The sequence below is a fragment of the Sphaerodactylus townsendi genome, linkage group LG03 (genome assembly GCF_021028975.2).
Source record: "Sphaerodactylus townsendi isolate TG3544 linkage group LG03, MPM_Stown_v2.3, whole genome shotgun sequence".
Classification (NCBI taxonomy): Eukaryota; Metazoa; Chordata; class Lepidosauria; order Squamata; family Sphaerodactylidae; genus Sphaerodactylus; species Sphaerodactylus townsendi.
In genome coordinates, this window is record NC_059427.1 from 132665539 (window position 1) to 132678706 (window position 13168).

The 13168-nt window shown below is 41.7% G+C and overlaps 1 protein-coding gene across 1 annotated transcript in view; it reads right to left on the reverse strand.

Annotated features, from left to right (window-relative positions):
- The window catches only part of SMURF2 (SMAD specific E3 ubiquitin protein ligase 2), a 75569-nt gene extending 63004 nt beyond the window's left edge, over nt 1-12565 (reverse strand). The window contains exon 1 of the mRNA XM_048488630.1: nt 12228-12565. Coding sequence (XP_048344587.1) covers nt 12228-12279 — 52 coding nt within the window. The 5' untranslated portion in view covers nt 12280-12565. The remainder of the gene's footprint in view (nt 1-12227) is intronic.
- Between the last annotated feature and the right edge of the window lie 603 nt (nt 12566-13168).

Genomic DNA, 13168 nt, shown 5'->3' on the forward strand with positions numbered 1-13168 from the left:
CTCTCTCAGTCCCTCCTATCTGACAGGGTGTTTGTTGTGAGGGGGGGGGAGGAAAAGGAGTTTGTTAGCCCCTTTGAGTATCCTTACAGGAGAGAAAGGGGGGGGGATATAAATCCAACTCTTCTTCTTTTCCTTCTTCTTCTCAGAAAGAAGATGCATTTCTGCAGATATTGGCAGGATGAAGGATGTAGCCCAGGCTATAGGAAAGGGGGGGGGGGGCTCTCAGTTCCCTATGATGTCCTACAGTTGAGTCCCAACTTTTGCTGGTTCAGCATGTCCATTCAACTGGTTTGTGCTTAGTCTGGATAGTAACTTATTCTTAACAAAGCTCCCTTCCTCAAGAGTAGAAGGAACCCTTATCGTAATTGCCTTTCTTCTCAATGGCATGTTATACTGGACTAATCTGAGGAAGGGAAGAGATTTTAGCATGGATGACTCCTACCAATCGATTAACAAGATGGGTCTTACTGCCAAATGAAAACAGACACTTGCAACATTATCACTGCTCTGAGACATTAGCATTGCAAGCTGTTGTTGATTCACTACATAATTTCAACTCACATTGAAAGGGAAAGCCACTATTTTAAACCACTAGGCTTATATTTATTTAACTGAATACTTCTAATAATTCCTAAATTATGAGCTAACAAATATGGGGAAGGGAGTTTAAATCATTATTAGAACTCATTTGTCAAATGTACAAATCTTTTATGTAAGGATGGACATGATATGTTTATGTGGGGAAAACACAACATTTGGCTGTCAGTTTCAGTTTCTTGCCTCATATAATATTTATGTTTCTCAAAATATTTTACCATGCCCAAATACAAACTGCTTAGCACAATTATGTCTACCATCTACCAGTCCAGCTTGATCCAGAGTCTCTTCTCTATTTAAGTATTTATATCCATTTTGACTCTTTACTGAAAACTCAAAAATGGCCTACAAAAACACACACACAAATATATAATTAGACAAAACAACCAGCAACAAAATGAAAACTAAACAGAACTCCAGGGCAGGTCCAGGATCCAACCGGGCCAGTTCACCCAAAGCTCACACAGTTTCACATAACATGAATATTAATGAACTTTTAAAATCTGACCAATACTTGAGACTTTTTAAACATTTCAGTTACCTTTTGGTGGCTAGGTTTAAGTCTGCAGTACTGGTAAGATTTAAAATCTCTTTAAGAATTTCTGCAATACTTTTAAAAGACAATCAAGTTGAACATTGGTTAGTATGCAATGGAGAGGAATGCTGCAGAAATAAATGTAAAATCACGAGGCAGTTAATGAGGGCCTGCCCCGCATATGTCCTTGCTCTCCTCACTGGACACAAAAACAAAAACCTCAAGGAAAGAAAGTTTCAGTCATATGAAATAATTTTGCAGTACAGGCAATGAAGATATACTGGACTCATTTGTGGTACTATAAATCAAAGCCAGCTCAGTGACTTGTACTCAATACAAGAAAGTCAAAGGACAATTAGTGACATGTTCTCAGTAATATACACACACCATGAGATTAGCTATTATGCTCTCCATCAGTTCAATCCAAAACTAGACCACCAAAACTTCAACATTCCGTAACATTTATCAACAAAAACCAACAGTACTAGGATTTTCAGATCTTAGTCTGCTACAATCTCAGTTATGTATACATTTGCCCAGAATAGGTCATAAATACTACTGAGAACATTTTTACGTGATGAACTTTAAGTACATACATATATAGGATGCCTGATTACCTCTGAGGCATGATAACATAAAACAGAAACTTTTAAAGGAACACAATGAAATAATTATTTTCTCTCCTTAAAAAATCAATGTGAAGGAAAGATGTTTGCCATTCATTCACCCAGAAGAAACCACTAAAGGAAACAAAGTAGCAAATTACATCTTTGAAATAATATACATCATTGACAATAAAAACAATACATTTCCTGCTCTAGCATTCAAAGAGAAGATGAAACACACAGTAATTCTCCTAAACGAGGTTTAAATAAGACACACAAGTATTTTTTAAAGTTGCAGTAGTTTAAGTTCTGCCTTACCTTACTTCTCATCTTCATTCTATTGTCACTTGCACAAGAACAAGATGACATCCCCTGGTAAAAGTTTAGTCCTTCATGGCTTGCAGTATATCCACAGAGAAGAGAAAAATGGAAGAGAGCTTTTTCCAGCTATTCAAAGAATCCCCAAATACACACCCAGACAAGAGATTTGCCCCCTAGTCCTTTTGTCCTTTCTGCTTCAAGAGGAAGAGTTTACTGTCTAGCCATTTGGCTCTTAGCAATCTCTGTCCCTTTAGGTGCAACATTCTAGCAAGGTGTGAGATGACAAACCATTGCCTTACTTTCACCACAGCTGTTAGCATATGTAAGCTGTAAGACACTCTGCGCCTGGAGCTTGATGACTCATCCCCTTACCACCTCCTTCCTGTCAGCTACTAGTTTGCAGCCAGGTTCCAACCCTTACAAACAAAGCACGATCACAATGAATGAAATACTGGGATGACTTCTCGAGGAAACAACATTCCTCCACTATGTTGTGGAGGCACAACATTGAAATTATTTAATGTTGTAGATTTTTTTATGTAAGACAATCTTCATTCTACAAAAACCTTATCTTAAAAAAGCATTTTATTAATTCAAAAGGAGAAAAAAGTTTGAGTCCTGTGGCACCTTTAAGATCAATAAAGTTTCATTCTTTGGTCTTAAAGATGCCACTGGACTCAAATATTTTTCTGCTGCTACTGATCAACACAGCTAACCCACTTGAATCAAAAAGAGAATGTGTTTAATAGATTTGGCTGTTACGTGTTTGCCAGGCTATATCACTGTGGTTAGTAATTTTTGCTACTAACAATTTCCCCACATTTATGGCTGGCATCTTCAGAGGCATGTCATGGTAAGATGTGTTTCTCTCTTGGTTTGATTCCCCACTGTACCACAAAGAGCAATACATCTTATCGTGACATGTTAGCCATAGATGAGGGCAAGATATTAGATACAAAAACTACCAAATCATGCCCACACAGCCTGAAAAACACACAACAGCCAGTTATTTCATAGGTTTCTTCAGTGCTTTCAATTTTTTCCATCGGAAAACAAAAAGGGGGAAAGACAAGAAAATACCATTTTCCCCTTAGTGTTTCCATTTTTCCACCCATACCCTTGGGGCTTCCCATCTTTGGGTGGAACTTGTTGTGGAACTTACTGATTGGTTCCCCACCCTGGGACATGGACAATATATACCCCACTAAACGTTCTCTTCTCACTAGACACAGTGCGTAACAGACTTCCCTCTGTGATACACCTCTGAAGATGCCAGCCACAGATGCAAGCAAAACGTTAGGAACAAGATCCACCAGACCATGGCCACACAGCCCGAAAAACCCACCACAACCAGTTGAATCCAGCCGTGAAAGCCTTCGACACTACATTAGTTTCACCTGTCACATTCAGCTAATTTAACCTTCAACTCTGACTTAACATGAATGTTAAAAGTGAAAAGAAAAATGTATAAACACAACATTCCATATATTTTGACCCCTGAACTAAGAATACCAACAAAATACCATTGGGGGTAATGAAAAAAACCATGTAATCCATGACTCTTCTCTGAATTATATTTTACTGTAGCATGTGTATGATCACTGATAACATTCCAATTTGTTGCCAAAACATACCGTATGCTCTAAACAGCATTAGTCTATCTGCACGTATTAGAAATCCACTAAGCAACGTTAGATGATAAACTCAGCTTTTGCTTCGTAGTTGTGAATGGGCTGTTTCTGAGCAAAACATATGTTTGTGTCCTAATAACTGCCCTAATTGAAAGAGGTGCTGACTTGCATTAGCCACTATCCACTCTTGTTCACACAGCTATTGATTGTCTTAGTCCAGGGGTCTGCAACCTGCGGCTCCAGAGCCGTATGCGGCTCTTTCGTCCTTGCACTGCGGCTCCATGTGGCTTGAGTCCTCTCAGCCTCCTTCAGAGAGTTGCCCTAAGGGTTAATGGGAAAGAGTCCCCATTCCTAAAGAGGCACAGCCCGAGATGGCTATCCCAAGCTACTTCCAGCTTCCCTATCCCAGCTGCCTGGTTGGCTGATGCTGGTGATGACGGTGTGGGGCAGGGGCGGAGCACCGCTGGTGGATCCTCTTAAACAGGTGAGCGGCAAAGGGCAGGAAATGGGAGGAAGTTGCAGGAACGCAGATTTTCAGCGCAATCCTAACCTCAGTCCACCCCTCTTGAATGGGGGGTCAGGGGTCAACCCTGCTTTTGGGGGCCTCATTTCCTCCTCCCCCAGGTCCTTCTTGGGGAGAGAGACCACATGGGGGACCCCAGCAGTGCCACCTTGGGTTGCAGACCCCCCCAGCAGCCCCATTGAGTTCCAGGGGCTTTCCTGGCAGATGGCAACCTGGCTGAGTCCAGGTGGGAAAGACAATGTCAGGTTTTAAAGGAGTTAAAGATTGCACTCTTCGGGTCTGTTTGATGGGGAGGTGGGGTGGGTGGGAGTTGTTTGCTTCTGCATTGCCAAGAAGGGCAGGAGTGCATGGGGAAAGCCTTGCACGTGGATCTTGAAAGGTTTACTTCAGAGTAAGCCAGTGGAGGGTAAGCTTGTAGATCGTGGAAGGGAGGAAGGCAGGGATCATCCTCAGCCATGATTGTCATGGGTTGCCAACTCCTGGCAGGCAAATCCCAGGACATTTGGGGGTAGATTCTCAGAAGCTGTGGCTTTTAGGACCAGGGTGGGGGTCATTCGCAGTGAGGAATATGGCCGTTGAGTCCACCCTCCATGGCAGACATTTTCTCGGGGGGGGGGGAGAAGTTCAGCCCCCGCCCCGGAAGTTGACAACCCCATTAAAGGCACCAATTTTGATCCACCATCCAAGTGGAATTTGAGGGGGTTCTTTTGGGGGTGGGCATAATCAGTGTCTTTCAATACAAGAAAAGAGAAATGTGTGAAACGGGGGTTCTATTGCTGGTCATTTGAATCATGTACAAATCAACAGGCTTTTTACCCCCACCCCCACCCCACTTTTGCTTTGATGGGTAAATATGGGCCCCAAAGAAGGGAACTTCTCTCTGCATGAGAATATATACAGTGTTATCTTCATTTTTTATGTCAAAAAGTATTTGCGGCTCCAAGTGTTTTCTTTTCCATAGAAAACGGGTCGGGGTGTTAAAGGTTGCCGACCCTGTCTTAGTCACTGATAAAATGTAATATGTTGCACAAATAGCCAGTAAAATTGATCTCCTGGGAAAAAAATGTTTGTTGATTATGACTCACCAAGGGATCCTTAATAGACAAAATGTGTTGCCTTGTGTAAACTTGCACAAAGTTTATTTTTTCACTTTCAAAAGTGAAAAAAAAATTGAACCAGCTATATTGTCGTCGCTACTGCCCAGCTATGGAATAGCAGTCATACTTGGACGTACTTGCTAAGGTTTTACAAGCAATAGGAAATTAATGCACAATCTAATCCAAGGGTGGTCAAACTGCGGCCTTTGACCCACATGTGGATCTCTGCCACATAATGTGCGGCTCGTGGCTGGAAAGGCTGGTCGGTGGAGTGGGTCTCCCACTCTCCTGGCCTGTCTCCTACTGTGTGTGTCCTTGCACCCAGCAGTGCTGTCGTGCTTTGCTATGGGGCATGGAATGTGGACAGGGCAGCAAAGAGTCTGTGTGCAGGGGTTAGAGGGAGAAGTGCCCAAACCGCTGCAGCATTACATACAGCATTGTATGCATACAGCATTGACAACCTATCAGCCAGGTTTTAAACAACTCACAACAAAGATGGAGAGTCACAATATTGCAACGAGCAGGAATAGCCAGCAACTGTCTCTAATTTATATATTTTTCTTCATGTTTTGACCTGATATTTAGAATCTTAGCCAAAGAAATATCATAAGCAATATCTCTTCTTCTTTTTCTTTTTTTGGAAGCCTCATTTAATGTTAATAAAATTAGTAACAATTACACACATGTATAATTATTATTGCTTATGTGCATTTCTTAATATTTATATTAAACATTTGTCACAAAATGAGCATGTAATAATAAAAATGTGTGTGTAATATTTGTTCACATATTGCAACTCCCAAACATCTGAAGTTTATTCTACGTCGCTGTTACATTAAGCAAGTTTGGCGAACCCTGATCTAGTCTTTCACTCAGTATTTAAGATTAAAAACTGTTTAATCCATTTCTAACAGAATTAGTACCAACCAATACTGAACAAGATATGACAGAACCAATTTTATCATTTTAAGAGAGAACAACTTGAGAATTAATTTTGTGTACTGGATGGCAGTGACCAAGAAAACTTATCAAACAAGAAGTTCAACAGGTATTTTCACCACTTGACATTAGCTTTAGTGAGAAGAAAAACAGCTGGTATACTCTGAAGTATCATCACCCAGTATTATAATACAACTGTAGTCCCACACTACAGTTGTCTGCTACCTTGTTTACCCAAAAATAAGACAGTGTCTTATATTAATTTTTGCTCCCAAAGATGCGCTATGTCTTATTTCTCTAGGGGACGCCTCTTATTTTTTTTTCTGTGTCTAAGTCACAGGGGCATGCTTCTCCGACAACAAAAAACTTAGCCACGCCTCTTTACTTCGAGGATGCCTTATATTTCGCACTTCAGCAAAACCTCTACTACGTCTTATTTTCAAGGGATGTCTTATATTCAGGAAAACAGGTAGAACCAGTGGTGTTGTTACTAATAGAATTTTAGAAGCTATTAGTTAGGATGAAGTAGCCTGATACCTACCTCACCCTTAAGTATTAATTCTTGAACTTGTCATCTTTAACTGAGGGAATGACCAGCATGTCTTAGACATGTATTCATATTTAGTATAGAGGTATGCCACTTGAAGTTTATTGAAGGGCATGGGTATATGTATACATTTCTTCCTTTGTATGAAGTATTGGATTTGTTAGCAGACACAGAATGCACTGCTAATATATTGCTCCAAATTATTGCTGAATTAAGGTATGGGCAAGAAATATTATTGTATGATATTGGGAGCTGCCAAAGCTAAAGATTCTGGAGGCTGCTGTTATGCAAAACAGTAGGGAATTTGATAACTGTTCTTAATAAAAATATACATAGGTCTTAATCTAAAGAAGTAATGTTTGCCTTGATCTTAAGAAAGGTTAAATTCTAAGGTACAGAAGAATTTCTTTCCATTTTTTAAAGACTATGAGAAATCAAAGTAAGGATTTATACAGATTCTTAAGAACAAGCAACCACCACATATGTTCTGTTCACATATAGCAAGCAACTTTCTTACTGCTCCTTTGCATAGCAGAAAGGATTTCAGTAGGCATTTCAGGCTGCCAAGGGAGGTGTGAAAATTGTGTTCTGTGGGCAGAAGTGCTTTTAACCAGTCATGAAACAACTCATGTGATTGGGCAAGGAGAACTGCTCCCTCTAATATACAACCCTATTTGCCAATGCCTTTTTCTCCCTTCCTCCTGCTCCCTGGGAAACCTGCTGGAGGGAGGAACAAGGCTGTTGGACTTCACATTTGAAGCCAAACAATCCTGTAAAATAGCGGCTGTGATTGGGCAAACAGTACTACAGCTACCCCATACCTCTCCTATTTGTCTAAGATAAATGCCTAATCCCTGTCCTCCCTCCTGTTGTCCTGGAAACCTCCAACATTAAGAAATGGACAACTTTCAAGTCCTTTAATTGTAGCTATTTGGCCTTCCTGAATAATCCTCCCACTTTAAAAAAAATTAGAATAACCAGCTGATAGGGAGATTATCCGATGTTTATTTAACTGAAAAAATATTTTTGGGGGCTCAGATATACTTGACTGCACACCACTACACAACACAGTATTTCATGGCACAAAACTGATATAATAATCAAGTACAATCCTAAATACTTCAATGGAGAGCCAGTGGAGTTGCAATGGTTGGAGTGTTAGACCACGATCTGAAAGACTCAGGTTCAAATCTTTGGGAGGTTTTCACATTTTTTTCATCCACTGCATTTGCATTTATTTATACCACACTTTTCTCCTCAGTTGGAACATTCTTCCCTCTTTCATTCTCTCACAACAACCCTGTTATTGAGGCCATACTAAGAGTTTCTGACCCGTCCAAGGTCTCCCAGTGAGCTTCCACAGAAGGCATTCAAACCTGGATTTCCCAGGATCTTGTCCAGCACTCTATTCTCTACCATCTTCTCACCTCCAATTTTTCATTTCCATACAGTTAATTCTGTATAATCTCCTGAAGGAAGTCATGTTTTTTAAAAAAAAAAAAACCTAAAAGACATACTCTAATCAGTACAGCTTTTCACATGATCTGCCTGATGAGGAAAGTACAAAAACACCCATCACCAGTCTGCTTTAGCTTCCAGTCAGACAACAGGAAGAAAGAGTAACCTTCCATACTTTGCATAGGATTTAACTGCCCTTACTAATTAATTCAGCTTGACCAATAAAAGTCCAAAATCACACCTTCTGTACAGGTTTTATTATTTATTTGATTTGTATGCCACCCTTCCCCTAACAGATTTCGGGAAGCTTCCAACATACTACAAAGAATAAACACATTATATTACAATTTAAAAACTCAGATTGTAGGTATAACATTCAAAAACCAGAAAAAAAGGAGGGTTGTGGGGAGAGGGAGGCCTTTTAGATGGTAGAAAACTGTAGCTTCCTTGGCCATATGCCTGGTGGAACAGCTCTGTCTTACAAGCCCTGCAGAACTGCATCAAGTTTCACAGGACCCTGGTCTCACTGGACAAAGCATTCCACAAGGTTGGAGCCAGGGCAAGTATCAAAGTTAGCCAGATCTTTTTTGGGCCTGGAATTGCCAGCAGTTTATTATTCGCTGAATGCAGCATCCTTCAGAAAACTTACTGGGAAAGACAGTCCTGCAAATACAATGGTCCCAGACCTTTAATTTAGGGCTTTAAAAGTGAGCACCAGAACCTTGAACCTGATTCAGCACTCTACCTGGAGCCAATGTAGTTGGCGGAGCACAGGTTATGTGTGCAGGGTTCCAGCTGGAGTTTCCAGAGCAGACCCAATGATCGCCCTGTGTAGAGTGAGTTGAAGTCTAGAGGTGAGCGTTGCACCTCTAGGTTAGTATAGGACAGACAGGGTGCCAATTCTCTTGCCCAGTGGAGGTGGTGAAAAGTGAAGCGAGTAATGTGTTTTACCTGTGCCTCCACAAAAAGGGAGGCATCAAGGATCATACCAACATGCAGACCGTTAGTAACAGGGTTAACTATATGCTGTCAAGAGTTGGCAATTGACAACTCCCATCCGCATCCCCCCATCTTAGGCATAGGACCTCTGTCTTAGGTGGATTTAACTTAAACCAGCTCTGTTTCAACCACTTCAGCTTGACCATTTCTCTGACCATTCTAAAAAAAGAATCCGTTTATGAATCAACTTTATGAAGAATCAACTTTTTTTTCAAAAGCAAGCCTAGGTTAAATCTTTTATCTGGCTCTTCAAGATGGGCAGGGAAGTTGGACATTAGTTTCACATCAGTTCCAAACACTATTCTGTCATTTCTCCAGTCAGTCAAAACAATGTTTCCATCTAAACATGTAATCTTTCTTTCCTAAATGCTGCTAATTGAATCCAGTTTCTAAATCAATTTTTCACAGTCAATTCCAATAAATAATTAGATAATGAATTTGGAATAAATATTACAAATTGATGGCAGAACAAATTCAAAAAAGCTGAAACCGAAGCAGAGGAGGCCACTAGTTCCACAAATTCTGAAAATAAGCTACTTTTGAACATTTATTTACTTGTTAATATAATTTATACCCTGTCTTCCTCCCAAATGCAGTTTAAATTGTTCTTATCCCCTCCCAATTTTATCCTCACAACAATCCGTGAGGTAGATTAAGCTGAGAGTGTGTATAACTGGTCCAAAGTCACCTCATGGTAGAGTGGAGAGTCAAACCTGGGTCTCCCACCTAGGCCAACATTTTAGCCACTATAGTAAAATAACACTGCATTTAACGCCAAATAACTGTAGCATTTAGCAGTTCTTGAAGTATGTTTCAGATCAAAATAGATAATCAAAGCACAAAGTAAATGAGATTAAAGTATTCTAAAGCAAACATTAAGAAACACACTTGCTTCCAATGATCCATGCATAAGATCGGGATGTCTCACTGCCTTCGGTACAGGATACCCTCAAGCATATATGCACAGGATAACAAGTTGAATAATATTCTTTTTTTTATTTAAAGCATTTATTCTACAGAAAACCTAAAATGCTTGAGCAAACAGTTTCGTAGTTAAAGTGCAATACATCTTAGCAGTCCTCGAAAGTGCCAAAGTTACTCTTTTTTCACAAATCAACATTTGATACCAAAAAATAACTTGCTCAGAAAAATAACTAGCCTTCACAATCATTTAACTCAATTTTAGTATCTAATCTAATGACAATTATAAGGCTATTTCACCTTTCTGCCTTTTATCAGAGCACACTGATTGGATGCATTACAAGATGTCAAAGGAAAACCCTACAAAAACAATAAATAGAAATTGAACAAGGGAAACACAAAATAAAAACAACTGTCTACTTTTTCAAAGATTTTCAAAGTTTTTGCTCTGCAATACCACAGCTCAGTCTTACTTAGCATCAGAAACTGAGCCACAACTATTCCACATTCCAATCTAGCACACCTGTTTTAAGACCCTGTTTTGGAGTTTACCACACAAGAATCCCATAAACACACTCACATTTGGTCAATCCAACTGTATTTTAACAGGCCAACGTAAACAATCCTAAGAACTACATGCTATGTACTAGAAAGATTGGTGTAAGTGAAAATTAAGGCTACTTTCCTGCTAGTAAATAGAATTTACAAAAATGCAGCAGTTAATTCAGGAGCCATGTTCACTTATTTAAAGTTAAAATTGACAATACTGAAACAGAAATTAACATGCAAAAATAGTGATTTTTAAATCTGCCTAAAAGTTAAAAACTTTTCCAATGTAGAATGCTTTTGTCTTTCTTCAGTTTTTACATACTGCTTCTAATGCTAAAATGCTACAAACCTGGGAGAACGACCCATTTAAAACCTAAATAGGCAGTAAACATTCTTTTGTTAAGAGAGAAGTTGCAGTGGCTCTCTTCCGCATCTAACCACATATTCTTATTTGTCTTCCTGGTTTGTAATGTTCATGTAATAATACAAGAAAGCTTAACATAATACTTTTACTGCACAGCACAAGGAACTATATAACTTCACACTACAGAAGTTGAGTCCAGCACAGATCACAACAAAGGGTACAAAGAGCCTGACACTGATTCAAGTTTACGCTCAAAGAGAGGAGAGGTCAGACTATCTGTAGCACCTCTCTGCTCGGTTAACCGGCCCTCAATTGCCTCCCCACAGCTCCCCAGAAGTACAATATGTGATTTTTCCAAATGCAACACATTTATTTAAACCCCAAAACATTTCACAGAGCAACGCATTTGTGCAAGCACTTGCCCCAGATCCAACACAACGCTCAAGCTCGAAATGCTGGGGTTTCTTTGTAAGCAGCTTTTCGGATCATCTCCTCGTTTCGCCTGAAGTTCCAGGAGAAATATTTATTTCTGTGCACATGCGGTTTCTTTGCAACTAGCCCCTTTCCCTTATCTCAGAGCGGGGGGGGGGGGGTGAAACAGAGTTGAAGAGTTTACTTTTCTCTTGAGGCCTGGAAGGTTTTGCAAGAGTCCTTCAGCCTACAGGTTCAATCTCAAATACAGATGGAGGCTTACTTTGTTCCCACCCAGCTGAGATCACGAGAGTTGGGCTCTTCCCATTTCCCTCTTTTATTAGTCGTCCACAGTCCGCTCAGAAACCCTATATTCTCCGCCACAACAACTGGGCCTGGTCTCTCTCTCCCCCTGCCCCGCCTCGCCAATCAACGTATATAAATGTAGTCCTTTCTGCCCCACAACTTCCAGCGCCTCGCCACCCAAAGCGTTTCGTCTCCGCCACCCCGACCCAAACGCCTCAACACCCGCCTCCCCCGATACCGCAACGTCCATGTTTCCCTCAAAAATAAATAAATAAGGGGGGGGGGGTGCTTTCCCTCTTTCTTTTCCGTCTCGTTCGAGAGCACCCCGAGAGCAAGGCCCCGCCGCGCCCGGCGCCTCCCTTTCCGTGGGGTCCCCCCATCACGCGCGTGGGGGCCAGGAGGGGTCCCTCGACGCGCTCCTCACCTGTCAGGCGCAGCTTGACGGGCCCGTTCCTTCGGGCCCCTTGGTTGGACATGTCCCCGCGGGAGACCGGCGCTCCGTTCCCCGCAGCCCTCCCGGACGGGGATGGGGTGGGCAGCGGAGCAGCCGCTAATGGAGTCGGGCTGGATGCGGGTCAGAGCACCAGCAGCGGCGTCGGCGCCGGCCGCCGAAGGAGGAAAAGCCCGGATGTGCCCAGCGTCGCCATAAGCCGGGCTAGCGTCGAGGAGGAGGAGACGTCGCCGCCTTTCCTTCCGCCCCCTGTGAGAGGCTAAGGCGGCGAGCACAACAAGCAGGCGCCCTTGCAGAGGCTCGTCGTCAGTCTCTGCGATGAGTTTCTCTGTCTTTCTCGCACCCTTCTTTGCCTTGCCGGGGGGGGGGGGAGGCCTCTTCAAGGCAATAGAAGACGCCCCTCTCATCAAGGGTTGCTGGATGCTCCTGATATTAAAGTGAGCCTGTAATAGTGTGTACGTGCCCTTGTGTTCATATCCACGTTTCTTAAGCTTATATAGCTATTGCTCTAACATGCCTCAGTTCCAACATGCGGCCTGATCTGAGGCATTATTCACTGAATTCAATGGGATTTAGTCCAATCTGCGGAAAGTTTAAAGTTTCAGCCCTTTTTTTAACATTTGTTGTTGTTGCTGAGATAACTGTATGGGAGAGATGGTGTTATTGTTTTGGAACCTGCACAGCCGCCGAGGCAAAAAGATTCACATGTGGGTGGCGCTTTCAAAAATGCTAACTTTCCTGTTCGGAGGGCACACTAGTGCTCTCTGAACGGGTTCTGTTCAAAAAGATCACCATAAACCAGACAGGGAGAACCTGGGCAGCAAATGGAGCAGACTGGTTGTGGTGGGGTTTCCGGGCTGTGTGGCCGTGGTCTGGTAGATCTTGTTCCTAACGTTTTGCCTGCATCTGTGACT